The sequence below is a fragment of the Vanellus vanellus genome (genome assembly GCF_965231255.1).
Source record: "Vanellus vanellus genome assembly, chromosome: 9".
Lineage (NCBI taxonomy): Eukaryota > Metazoa > Chordata > Aves > Charadriiformes > Charadriidae > Vanellus > Vanellus vanellus.
The window spans coordinates 21,454,942-21,468,209 of NC_138914.1; the positions used below are offsets into that span (position 1 = coordinate 21,454,942).

Sequence of the window (13,268 nt, forward strand, 5' to 3'; positions counted from 1 at the left end):
TTACTCTATGATCATTCGAAGTAAAAGGACAAACGTGGATCTTGCCCTCAAAGCTTTTTTTACCCTTCCCCCCCAAACATATTCCTTCCAGGTCACAAAGGGCCCTTTTGAGTTCTGAGGAGAGTTTGAATTTCCTGGTCACTTTTATTCCCTATCACTCTAGCTCTCTCCCCCACCATCTGCCTACAAGCATCATTTTGCCACATTTGGCGCTTTCTGTAGGGAATACTTTGCAATATCAACCACACCATGTTTCAGTTGAATACCAAGTAACCCTGCTTATGCGTTATCACTGTACAGAAACAAGAGATGATTGGAACACAATGACAGAGCAAAGAGCTAACTGGGGAAAAAAAAAAAAAAAAGACAGACATACACCTATATAGATTGATCTGTCAGGAATTTCCTCTAACAGTAGATTTTAGAAGTGAATGCTTGATTTCATAAACAGAGATGCTGTACTTAATGAGATATATTTTCCTGTCTGCTTGAGTATTCTTGCTTTATCGCACTCTAGGACAACATAGTGTGGCTTTATTTTTTAATCTGTGTACATAGATAAACTTTACAAGATACTGAGGATACTCACAAGATCTTAAAAAGACAGGCATGTCCACATATACACTAGGAGTAACGTGAAGTGACAGCAAACTTTCACAAGCATCATACTGTTCTTTTAGACCATGATGCACCATAACAAGTTAATCTTCCTATCTTGCTATCAAATTTTCAGGCCCACTCTTTCTTATTACTGCCAACTTAAAATACCCATTTGATTTCACAGGTATTTTAACTCTGGCAAAAATTAAGAACTAGACTCTGATTCTAACAAACATTTGCCTTTACCAAAAGTAACCGTTCTTCTGCCACCAATTTCCTAAAGTAATCATTCCAAACATGAAGTCTAAAGTAAAAGAAGTGTTACTGATAAGTCATTTAAATTAAAACAAACACACAGGAATGCTTTTATATGAATGGGGAGTTTATATAATAGGTGGGAGAAAGAACATTGACATACTGCTTTATTTGTTTTCATATGGAGACATCCACAAAGGCACCAGGTGCATTACATGAAAATATTAAAAACAGTCCCTCTTCCAAAAAGTAGAAACAAAGATGCAAACAATAGCTGTGCAAGTAAAGCATGAAGGTAAGGAAAAAAAAATCCCCCAAGACTGTTAATCATTAAAAAGTAAGGTGTCTTTGTCTCCATATAAAAGGGGCAATTACCCGTAGATTTTGCATACAAGTTTTGTAGTTCCTCCATTTTCCTGGGGCACAGCAAAATATGTCAGAACATAGGACTATAGCCTGTAAGTGGTAACCCTTTACATGTTGTATAGAACAAACACCATCTCTCTAGGTGAGAGACCTCTCATTCCTCTGCAACAGGGAAAATATTCAACAACTACTGAAAAATGCTGATGGGACAAGATAAGAGCCATCGCTGATGGGACACACTTAGGAAAGAACAACAGTGGAAAACCCAGAAAACAGCTTGATTACAGCCACATGAATTCAGATACGAAAACAGCACTTACAAATTTTGGTGTGATAGGAGAGATAAACTAACTCAATGAATTTTACACAAAAAGATAATCAAATGCCAATTAAAGTCTTCAGCACATACTTGTGGAAAAAAGGTTAAAAATTGGAAACTAAGCATGAAACAGGAGACAGCTGAAATGGAAGAGACTTACTGGGAAAGAGACCAAAGGATATATTTTAGGCCTACTAATTCACTGGTAGTTTTAAGTAAGAATAAAACTAGCTGTAGATACAGACATAAAGCTTAGATGCTGCTGCTGAAAATGGAATTCCAGCTTAATTTTTTTAGTTAGGTGTCTGAAGCAGTGGAAATAATATGCAGTTTATCACAGCAGCATGTTAAATATAATTAGCTTACAGGCAATGAACCACACCAGGAGATATATTACTAGAAGAACAATAACCCAGCACTGCTATGCCAAAATACTTCAGTATTTCTGAGCACAGAATTATCATCAAAGGAAACAACTGCTGTAAAAAACGCAAGTGTGCTAAAACATATTAGCAGAAGGTATAGAAAAAAAATGTATATGGTTTTTTAGGATGCTGTTTGATATGCTGAATATGTTATAGGTAACTTTTTTCAAAAGCATAATTGTTGCCCCCCTTCTTTAGTTAACAAAGCTAATACCAAATCTCAATATTCTCAACTATGGATCCTTGTGAACTGATACTGGAACAGATAATTCTCTTTGCAAAAGTAACTTCCAGGTCATTTAAAATACTATTGCCAGTAAGAACAGAATACAAAAGGTAGATTGCAGTATAGGAAATATAGCGTTACACTTGCCAATCTGGTTCAAAACCAAAAGAACTCTAATAGGCTGGGAAAAAATGCCTCAGAAAAGCTCTGGATTAATCTTCCCTTTTTAACCCAGTGCTGGTTACTATTCCAATTCTTACGTTCGTTGTCAAGACATGGTGTCTGCCAATAAACAAGCATTAATCTCTTTTCATTTCCTGTCAATACAAAGGTTTAGCAAATTAGCAAATTTAATAGGGAAAGATTATTTGAAGAATATTATTTGAAGAGAAACCACACAAAGGTAAGAAGGGAGGTGGAGAGAGCAACAAGAAGTTGTCTTGTGTGTGCTTTTCTTCCAATTTCTAGTCACATAAACTGAGACAGACACAGCCTACTTGGGATCCCAGCTAAAAAGCAGCACAGTGCAAGTGCTCAAAATGGTCATCGAGGTCTGAGCCAAAAAGCTTTACGTGTTATACACAGGAGTAATTCTACTGACTTCTACAGAAGCAACAACTTTCTCTTACTTAAAACATGTGGCATTGAGTCATTGAAAAAAAAAAAAAAAAAAAATCTGAAACCTGTTAGTGACATCAGATAAACACCATTTAGTGAAAAGACTAATGATAAAATCAAGTGTTCCATAAATACTACTGTTCATGATTCTGAATTAATTTTGTTCAGCAAACCCTCCATCCATCAAAATACCTAATTCCACATAAAATGTTCAGCACTACTACTAAACTCAAGTACATATTTAATTATTTCTGAGGTCTTTGCATGCATACTTCAACCACTTGAAAAAAAAAAAAAAATCGTTCACAATCCACATCAAAATATTCAATGCATTTGGTTTCAGTATCAGCCCATCATATTGTGGGGTAAAAAGAACGAGACAACCCTCTCCCAACACATTTGTACATCTTTTTTCACCCCCAGAAGAAAAAGCTTTTGCCAAAGCCCTTGCACCAACATTTAATGCGCAGTCAAGTGAGATATGCATTCGACAACCTCCAGTATAACCAGAAAAAAACACCATACTTCCCAGAATAAAAGATCTGGATGAATAATAAGTTATTTTGAGAACTAAATAAAATATTATGTCATCATATATGTTAGTAGAATTCTGTTTTCACTCCTGCAACCTAAGAAATACACTGTCTTCCTAACAACACAATAATCCCAACTCACAGAGTAAGAGAGGGCAAGTCTAAGGGGTCAGCTTTTGTTGCAATCCGTTCCAAGAATATATAAAAGTGTAAACCAGTATAATTTATTTTGTTTTCCATCACTCCTACATGTGCCTTTACACAAATCTAACTCTCAGGTTGCACATTTGCTACAGAAACATTCGCATAACACTGTTCTGATACTAACGATGCTGTATAAATCATATGTGGGGGACTAGTGCAAAGTGTCAATTGCCTATTCATATTATAAATATGCATACTTATTAAAATAAAATTGCATGTAAAGATGTTTTACAGTAAGAATACTCATTAGTATTTTACTCACCATATGCAGCATGCAAAGTAAAGCAAATACTGTAATTGCTTATTATTTGAGAATAGCCATAAATATTTATAAACAGCAGGCAAGTTCCTTTCCTCCTCAAAGCCCCAGTGGGAGAAAGTGAGTTCCATGCTGGCACTCAGTGCAAAATGAAGTAAGTTTAGTAGTCCAAGGATATGACCTCTGTCCTTCTGTGAAGCATTCTCTTCCAACTACCTAGAACTAATGAAACAACTGCAGCTCAGCAGACAGTTTAAGTAGTATTTTCTGGTACAAATTACCTTTTTCCTCAGTTTTCTTGGGTGCTTGTTCATTCTTCAGTGGTGTAGCAGACAATCCTGGGAATGGTACACAGAAGTAATACCAGTCATCTGAGACCAAAGTCACTAGTGTCAGCTGTGTTCAATGATCGATTTAACAACAATTTGCATGACTGGGCTGTATGCAGCACTGTCCCAAACATCATACTGCAGCCACGAAAACTCTATAGTAAAAATTGCTTTATGAAGTTGATTGTACTTGTTACTACTGAACTACAAATAAAATTTATAAGAGCTTATGCTCTAGAAAGTTCATATTTGAACCTGCTGCATCACAGCATCTACAAAGACTGTATTTATACTTTTATACATGCATTTTTCTTTTAAAAATGTGTTCCCTTTCAAAGATGAACTTCCATGCTTGGCATATCTCCAGGATTACAAACTTATTTTTCTAGGATGAGTATTTATTTAGCACAAGAGGTTTGCTTGAAACATTATAGAACCATTTTGTGATATAATTTTTCTTCTTCCAATTAAAGCACAGTAGAATTATTTTATCAGGAGAGATATTTGCACTTCTCTCTTTCAGCGACTCAAGACTGATTTGCTGTTTAATTTAACTGAACGGATGTTTGTCTTCTCTTCTTTTACAGTTTTTGTTTCTTTGGATTTTTAAGAACCACTGGGGAGAATAACCAATACTATATAGCTTCTTCTGCTAATGAGGCTATGCAATTACTACTATCAATAATCTGGGGGCAAATAGTTTGAAATAATGATAAAGCCAAGTTTGTCACAAATCACAATTTAATTCGCATTCTCATTGCTTCCTGGCACTTTTTAGATATCTATTCATTATACTGACAGCAATCAAGGGGCAGCTGAATCTCACAGGGCAAAGTGACTCTCCCAAGCAGATGAAGGATTCTTTCATGCAATTCCATTTCAATTAAAATATATTGCCCTCCCACAAGTTACCCAAATTACAAGCTAAAATCAGTAGTTTACTTCTCAATGAAAATTTTACGTAGCCTTATAATGGAAAGCAAAATATCACTTGTTATTACTAGAATAAATTCCGTTCCCAGGAAAAAAAACTATGAAAATAGATGGGCCTACTGCTTTTATAGCATAAAAGTTACCAAGATCGATTCTGGCACCACAAGGAAAAATAATGCATAAAAAGCAAGTATGGTAGCAGTAAAAAGTAGCAACCTTATTACTGAAGAACCAGAATGCCTCTGTCAACCCAACAATACAAGTCCTCCCACTCTGCTGCGGAAACACACATCAGCCTGGAGGAATCACATAAAGCCAAACTGATTACTGATGCAATGCTACACCGATACAAGATAAGGCAGAAATTAAGATGAGATCAAAGTTCTGAGTCACATTCCTTATTATACAAGTAAGAAAAAAAAAAAAAAGTAAAACAGAAAAAAGGCAGCATGCATAGATTATTGTGAAGTAGAAAATCTGAAGGAAGCTAAAATCAAGAAAGGAATACCCATGGTTAAAACAGCAACACAAAAACAATGACCTTTTAAGATACATCAGCATATAAATGAATTCTAGTACTAAAAAGATGAAGATGGTAAAATTGCTAAAGTAAAGCAAAAAGCTGTATGTGTTCAGTAAATATCACCTATGCATATTTGATAATGCAGGTAACTTTGTACTACATGAGGATAATGAAATACTTCCAATACATTTATGACTAAAACAGATACAATCAAGATAATTTTTAGAATTTCATAATGAGAAACATAACCACAAGGTCTAGAAAAATGCCCAAGAGAACTGCCTTAAGCTATCTGCAGGACCCCAATGTCTATTTCCGATGCATGTCAGAATACCTAGAAAATCACTCCAGAGTAGGTGTCCCAATATAAAAAAAGTAACAACTGAAAATTGCTGGAGTTAGAATACTTTTAATCATGGATTAAATATAAAAAGGAGGTTAATTAATGAAGTATTAACTCATTTCATAATAAGAAGTATAATTAAAAGAACAGTATCGTTAATGCTAGTCAACATGGTTTTATAGAAGAGCTATCCTGTTAAACTCAGGTTTTGTCCTTTGTGTAATTGCAGTAATACTATTTAGACTTTTATAAAGCACCTAAAACACACGGCATTCTAAGCAAAATAAAAACACAGTGAAGAATGCATTAAGTGAATTAAAAATTAGTTAAGTAAAAGACCTCATATTTAGCAATTATGTCAGTACTAGATCTGAAGTAATTTTACATTGTTCTCAGTGAAGTGAAAAAAAATCACAGTACTGTCAGTGCTGGTGGAATAGCAAATAATGGTGAGAACGGTGTGATCCAGACCAGTTGGTTCACTGCTCTCATTATTGAGAGCACATTCTCATGCACATATTAAAAAGTGGAATGAGTGTTTGCAAAAAGCATATATGTAATTCCTAATTAAAAGAAAATTATTTACGTTCAGACTTAAAACACTTAATCTTTTTAATCCTTTAAATAAAAAACAGACTTAATTTGATTGCAGTATAAAGTCCATACAAGAGGCCATACTAAAAGGCTCTTTCATCTTAAGGATAAAGAAAGAAGGACACCAACATTTAGAAATTAAACTTAAAAACCATACCAAGTTTCCTATGTGAACCTACCTAACACTAAACATAATAGAATCTGAAACAAATACAGACAGTACCCTTATCTCTTGAAGTTTTCAGATCAAATCTAGACACCTCTGTATTCTTTAATTGGAAATAATGTCAGGGTGTGATATATAGGAAATGCAGTACATAAGTGGTCAGACTATATACACTAACGGGACCTTCTGTCTCATTTGGATTTTACAACTCAGAAAGACAAAGGTCTTCTCAGCAAGGCAACATTTTAGAGAAATAGGCAAATGTGTATTTTTTCCTCTACCTATTTTTCTACCTTCAGCTTTACTTATCCAACAGTTAACCCATCCTCATACAAACAGGCATGAGAACAAATATACCCTTCCCTCGACGTGTTTTTACTTCTTCAAGGAGGCTGGCATGCAATAATTCGGCCTATAGAATCCAAACCATTCTGTTCTACATCATGACTCACCAAATGCAGTCAGTCTTGTGTGACAAGTACATAATTTTAAATAGGATCAAGTTTTGCGTTCTGCCATTACAGCAAACAAGGGAAACTCTTACCACCTTTCAGGGAAAATGCAAAGTTAATTTTATCTACTTCCTCCAAATAACAGCCTTGCTGGCTTATGACCAAGGGCTTTGTTCCCTCAGAACAGCCTTTGTACTGGTAGTAGGTCTTTGACTTTTTCTTTTTAAAGCAATGGAATGTAGTTCTAGATGTCACAGACATATTACAGTGTATTTACTTTCAGAAGTATTTGCTTCAGTGGGTTTTCTTCAAGCTCCCCAGTCCCTTCCACCTGCTTGTCTGCAAAGCAGCTTCAACTCTATGCCTGAAGCTTAAGTATATGAAATAGAACTTCAATAACGCTAACAAAAATGTCCCGTTCAGTGGTAAGCATCAAAGTTGCAGGAGCATAGGATACTTGACACAAGATATTATACAATATATGAAATAAAGTACTGGATACTGTAGAATTAATAAACAAGCAGCAACAGAATTCACCATGGCTGGGATTAATCCAGGCTCTACTCTTACACAGAGACACCAGGTAAGAAAGAAAACATCTGAAAAACCTGCTGTAGCCTGCTTCTTACCCGTATGTCAAACCACACCCACTAACTGGAAGTCATACCCCATGTCCTAAGTCATCTTTAATTCCACTTTACTGCTATGTAAAATCCACTGTTAAATTAAGAACTTCATATGACATCTTTTCAGGTATGCTGTTAATATAATGTGTAGCATGGCCGATTAGCTTTTAAATGAAATTTAATCAAAGAGGGCATCTCACCCCTAGCAGATTTAAAGTTATTCTGTTCAATTACTGACAAAAGTGTCAGATATGTCCCTTAGAGGTCCTAAGGAAATAAATATTCAGTGCAGGTAATTCTATCAGAGAAAAAAAAACCCAACACATTACTATCTTCCTAAGAGAATAAAACATGAACAGATTTTCAATCTTGGATAATAAAAAGGTTAGTTTGCACAAAACCTTTAACACCCATCTGTTAGAGTAACCCAGAAACTTATTTATTGGAGTGATAGACCAGAAACAGACAATCATTAAACATAATCATTAAACACAGGTTTAATTACCAAGAAAATCGCAGTATGCATTTTATTCAGATTAAACAAATACTACTAGACAAGCCCACCTTCAAGATAGTAAAGCAGACAGCAAGTAAGCCACAGCTTTTTCCAACGCAAAGAAAAAAAAAAAAAAAAAAACCAAACTCTATGCTAGCTGGAGTTCTGCCCTTCCCAGTTTGCTTAGACTTGTCCCTTCCTTCGCTGTATGTTTTACCATGTTATTGACACAGTGCAAGATATTTTTTTTTCGCTGACATATTTACACTAGACAAAGCTCTCTTTCATTAAGCATTCAACTGTGCATGAACAATGCTAGACACCATGCAGTCTTCTATGGCTAGATTACAGACCCCTGCTTCTTAGAATAGAAAACAGTATCTGTAAATTGAATCCTTTACTGGAACATCAATACTGAGAGTCTCCACATAAACCAGCAACACAAAGTTTTGTTATTACATCAAATTCACTGTATTTGATGCTTTTACTAAACTTGTACCCAAGTGGTGTTCGAGAAGCTGACAAAACAAGAAAGACCTCAACGTCAGAAACAGCAGTTTCTTACCTTCCAGAAAAGGCAAGGTAGTGACACGGTATTGATGATCAGTGCTTCGCTCTGGCTTCCTAGATGGTTAGTTTTAAAGACAAACTCCATTTCCCAATGCATTTTTTTTGCAATAGATCAAATGTTAGAAGAGTACTTCTGCTACCATTCAGTTTGACACAGCACACAAAAAAAAAAAAAACAACAAAAAAACAACAACTACAAACAAAAACCACGAGCTCTATACAGACTATTCATCTTTCCTCAGACACACAGCCTGCAAGCTTTACTGAAACTAAGCATTTTGCAGAGCTACACCTTTCTAAATGTGAAGTTATCTGTGATCATTACAAATAGCTAGAGAGCTTTGAGAGCAATGTAAAAGCCAGGAGGAGGCGGCAATGGACACACACAAACAAAAACCCCAAAACACAAAAGCAGTTTGAGCAAGTCTTTATTGTTCAACTCCAATAACTAGAAATAACAAGACAAAGTAATTCCCCAATTTTTTTTGTCAAAGTGTTGGTGCATGATGAAATCCAGCCCTCAAATAAATGCATGCTTTGAAAAAGGAAAAATAAGAGTTATTTTTGTGATTTGTGCCTCGCAGCCAAACTTGAATGACCCTGAGAGAAGTCTGTGCAGACAAGTCACTGGAAAGATTTATGTGCAGTTGTTAGATCTGTTTCCCCACCCCCCTTCCTGTTATTGCTCTGCAAATTCAGGAATGTTTTAGCAAGTGCTAATCTTGACTAAAATCCATCATAAAGAGTGCTACAATATTGCTTTTTATTACAAACAGCCAAAACTTCTTTGAAAATATAAATGTGTAAAAGAATCAACTGACTGTACAGTGCATTTACAGTACACGATCCAGAAAGTAACATGCAGTGTAAAGAACTGCTTTATACCTTAGCCCTTGGCCACAGAGATCTTGGCAGTACTACTACACCTTTAATGACTATAGGGTAAAAAATAAAAAAAAAATTAAAATTCAAAAATCTCAGTTACATCTAAGTTTACTACGAGATTGGGATACATACATCATTGTACAAGGATCAGCAATTTTTAACTAGAAACTGTCATCATGCTGTAATTCTTGGAAGGGCTGGATCTGCCAATTCTCCACTCCTCCTTGCAGCTGGCCCTGCTCTCCAGCGGTTTGGTCGCCTTCCCACCAGGCTGGGGACTTTCGTAAAGGACACAGATGGACCCATCTTCACCTATGCGATAGGACACTTCGAAAGGGTCGACCCAAAGAGTTAATTCGCTGGGTAAGAGCTGGAAGAGTCTCTCGTGGCTCAGTCCAATCATCCCCGCCGCCTTTCCTATCAAGGGGTCCATCTTATGGTTGATCCTAATGCAGCGGTACCCGGAACCCTTGGAGGGCACCAGGGGGAACCAGTGGTGCTTGTAGTGCTCTACGGGAGGGAACAAAGAGGAGCTTTACCGCGGCCCCACAGCCCCGCCGAGGCTGCGCTCCAGCCGGGCCGGACCGGGAAGGGGAGGGGACCCCCCCCGCCGCCCCGCTCACCGCGCAGCGCCTCCTGGAGGCACTCCCGGAAGCACCGCAGCTGCTCCTCGCCGATACCGCCGGCGGCCCGCAGGAGGCGGGTGACGAACGCCGCCGCCGTGGAGATCTCGGTCCTCATGGCCGCCCCGGCCGGCGCGTACCTCCCGCCGCCGCCGCCGCCGCCGCCCCGGCCCGCTGCCAGCGCCGCCGCGCCACCCCGCCCCGGCCCCCCGCGCCTCCGGCCAATAGCAGCGCCGCGCAGCAACTACGTCACACGGCGGCGCCCCACCCCGCCCCCCCGCAGAGGCGGGTAGACCGACACCCCATTGGCGCCAGCGGGCGCGGGGCGGGGCGAGCTCGGCGACGGCGGACGGCCATTGGGCGGCCGGACGGGCCGGGCCGTGTTTGTTTTGTTGGCGGAGGGGCGGGGCCCGCCGAGGGCCTCCCTCCGTGAGGAACGGCGCCCCCAGCGGACATGGCGGGTGCCTCGGCCATGCCTCCCCTTCCCGCTCCGCAGCACGGGCGAGACCTGTGAAACCTCGCCATCTGCTTCCAGACAGGCGGCCCCAGGGCCAAGGCGCTCCCACACGGCAAAGCAGCGGAGAGGCTGCGAGGACATCCCCCTCCCCGTTGAGCCGCGCACAAAAACAGCTTTCAGGACGAGCGAGGCATGAAACCACGGGTCATCTTCAGGAAAAGAGGGGGCCCAGACAGCATCGGTTTTCTTCCGAAAGCCTGTTGACCTGCAAGCGTTTGGGAATTCGGCACACTCGGAAACGGGTGGAGGAACTGGGTAAACCGAGTTCTGCCCAGTGCACGAACCACTGGGTTAAATTTGTTGCAAGATGTCCTACAGCCAAAGGACACCTCTTTGGTCTGTATTAGAGGACTGCATTGCATCTTTTAAGCGTGGTACCAGCCCGGAAAGATTTTTGTTGTTAGAAATAAGTACAAGCCTCATGCTTACATGAGGAGCACAAACCGAGCAGTACGCGTGCTGCCCAAGCGCCCCACAGGTCACACAGCGGGTACCACCAAGGGAACACGAGCGGCACTCCTGTGGGGCAGAAAGGTTTGAGCTGTGGAAACGCTGGGTTGAACAGTCTGTGCCAGCACAAACTTTTTGAAACTTTATTCTGATGAATAAAGTACATGGCTTGTTTGAGACAAGGAACTTTGCTGATGACTCGTTAGCATCGTCACTACATCGAGTTGGAGGAATAACCACAATTCATCTCTTTACAATAAAAGTTTTGTCTTGACGACAGTTGTCCTGGCACGGCAGTTTGCCCCAGAGCTCCAAACCAATAGTTCTGTCCCTAAACCAACAGGCTCGCTTCCTCCACACTGCTGCCAAGTGTCAGCTGAGTTTCACAACAAGGTCAGTGATACAGATGCTGACACAGCTGTGACCTCCCCACCCTCAGCACAGTGACAAGATTCTTCAGCTATTTTAAAGCTTTTAAAGAGCGGCTGTGTTCGGTATAGCCAGGATTCCGAGTTCACAAAAAGCTTTCTCTCTGGTTCAAAGACTAAGGTCAGGACTTTATCACCAGAACTACCTGCAGCTGTAACTGAACACGCTTCCCAAAAGCGGTCTTCTTTCAGAAGTTCACGCAATGCCCCAACCATTTTTTTTCCCCTCCTTGTCTTATTTAAATACATCCTCTCACTTCACTGGTTATATGTCTTAAACCCACTCTAGAGAAAAAAAAAAAAAGTATATTGATTTCTTGACACAGTTAGTTCGGTTCTAAGACTTTATATTCTCCTTTGTTAAAATAGAGCTAACTGCTCCTTTATTTTTCTCCAAGGCCTGCCATATGCCAGAGAAGCTCTTCAGAGAGACCTCACCTTTGAGGAAACTAAATAATATCTTTGTTTTCCCAACTGCACATCTTAATCCTTTTCCCCTTTCTTGCTTGTCAGCTTTAAGAACCTGACATCACCTCTAGTTCACCAGCTGCAAAAACCATACCCAGGGAGTTAAGAGGAGGAAAAAGCCTTGTCTGCAGACCTTTAAAAATTAGATCCAGTTTTACTGCTGTTTAGAGATTACCAGCCAACATCCATTCAACAACAGAAGTGTGAAGAAAAAACTCAGTCAGGCTAGTGTTTTAGTTGTTACTAGCAACCAGTTTAACACAAGTTGAGAATATACAGGAACTTTCCCCAAACCTCTGTCCCTTTCATCTAAAAGTCAGAAATCACCAAGTCTGTAAATACAGGGGGACAGGAGAACAGCTCATCCCAGAGCCAAACCTCATCCTGCACAGGAAGAGTTCCTGGGGCAATGCAATAGCAGGACAGGCAGTTTGTTCATTAAGCTGTTAGTGAATTCCCAACACTTATTTTTTTGCCAGATTCTACCATCTGATGTGTTGAAACACTCAAATAAAAGAGTCATTACATTTACAGTTAATACCTCTTCAGACTCATTCTGATTGTAGAAAATCTACTTCAAGAAAGCAAGTTCCTCTCCAATTTGGACAAAATTATTTGTAACAGTATGACAACATTAGAACTCATGTAGTGACTCCTTACTCGAGGTTACTCAATTAAGATGATTAAGACTTCTTGCCCTCCCTTTCCTCTAATAGCAAGCAACAGGCCCAAGAATCTCAAATGACAAAGCTATAGACATTTGTCCAAAACTCAGATGCTATCACCTAGTTTGACAGTCCCACTTCATGGCTTAACTAGAGTATAATCCTGTATACCATTTTATAGCCTAACCAAAGAGATTTTTATCAAAGAAGGAAAAAAAAAAATCATCTTTCACCTCTTCAAGAGGAGAGAGTGGACTTCTGTGCTTCCTTTTCCTCTCACTCACAGCTGTTAGCTCCAGACTACGTCCTCTCCTAAGCAAGTCTCAGGTCTGAATCAAGACACTATTTTATTAGGACAAGTTTTCACTGAAGTTCAGTTTGCATTTCAGTACCTC

The 13,268-nt window shown here is 39.4% G+C and overlaps 1 protein-coding gene across 1 annotated transcript; it reads right to left on the minus strand.

The window, feature by feature from the left end:
* Nucleotides 1–9,248: 9,248 nt before the first annotated feature.
* Nucleotides 9,249–10,530, minus strand: LOC309675510 (protein BTG1-like). The gene is made up of 2 exons (XM_082487841.1): nt 10,346–10,530; nt 9,249–10,232 (listed from the first exon to the last, which is right to left on the minus strand). The coding sequence occupies exons 1-2, from the start codon at nt 10,461–10,463 to the stop codon at nt 9,880–9,882; spliced, it is 471 nt and encodes a 156-aa protein (XP_082343967.1). The 5' UTR covers nt 10,464–10,530; the 3' UTR covers nt 9,249–9,879.
* Nucleotides 10,531–13,268: the final 2,738 nt, after the last annotated feature.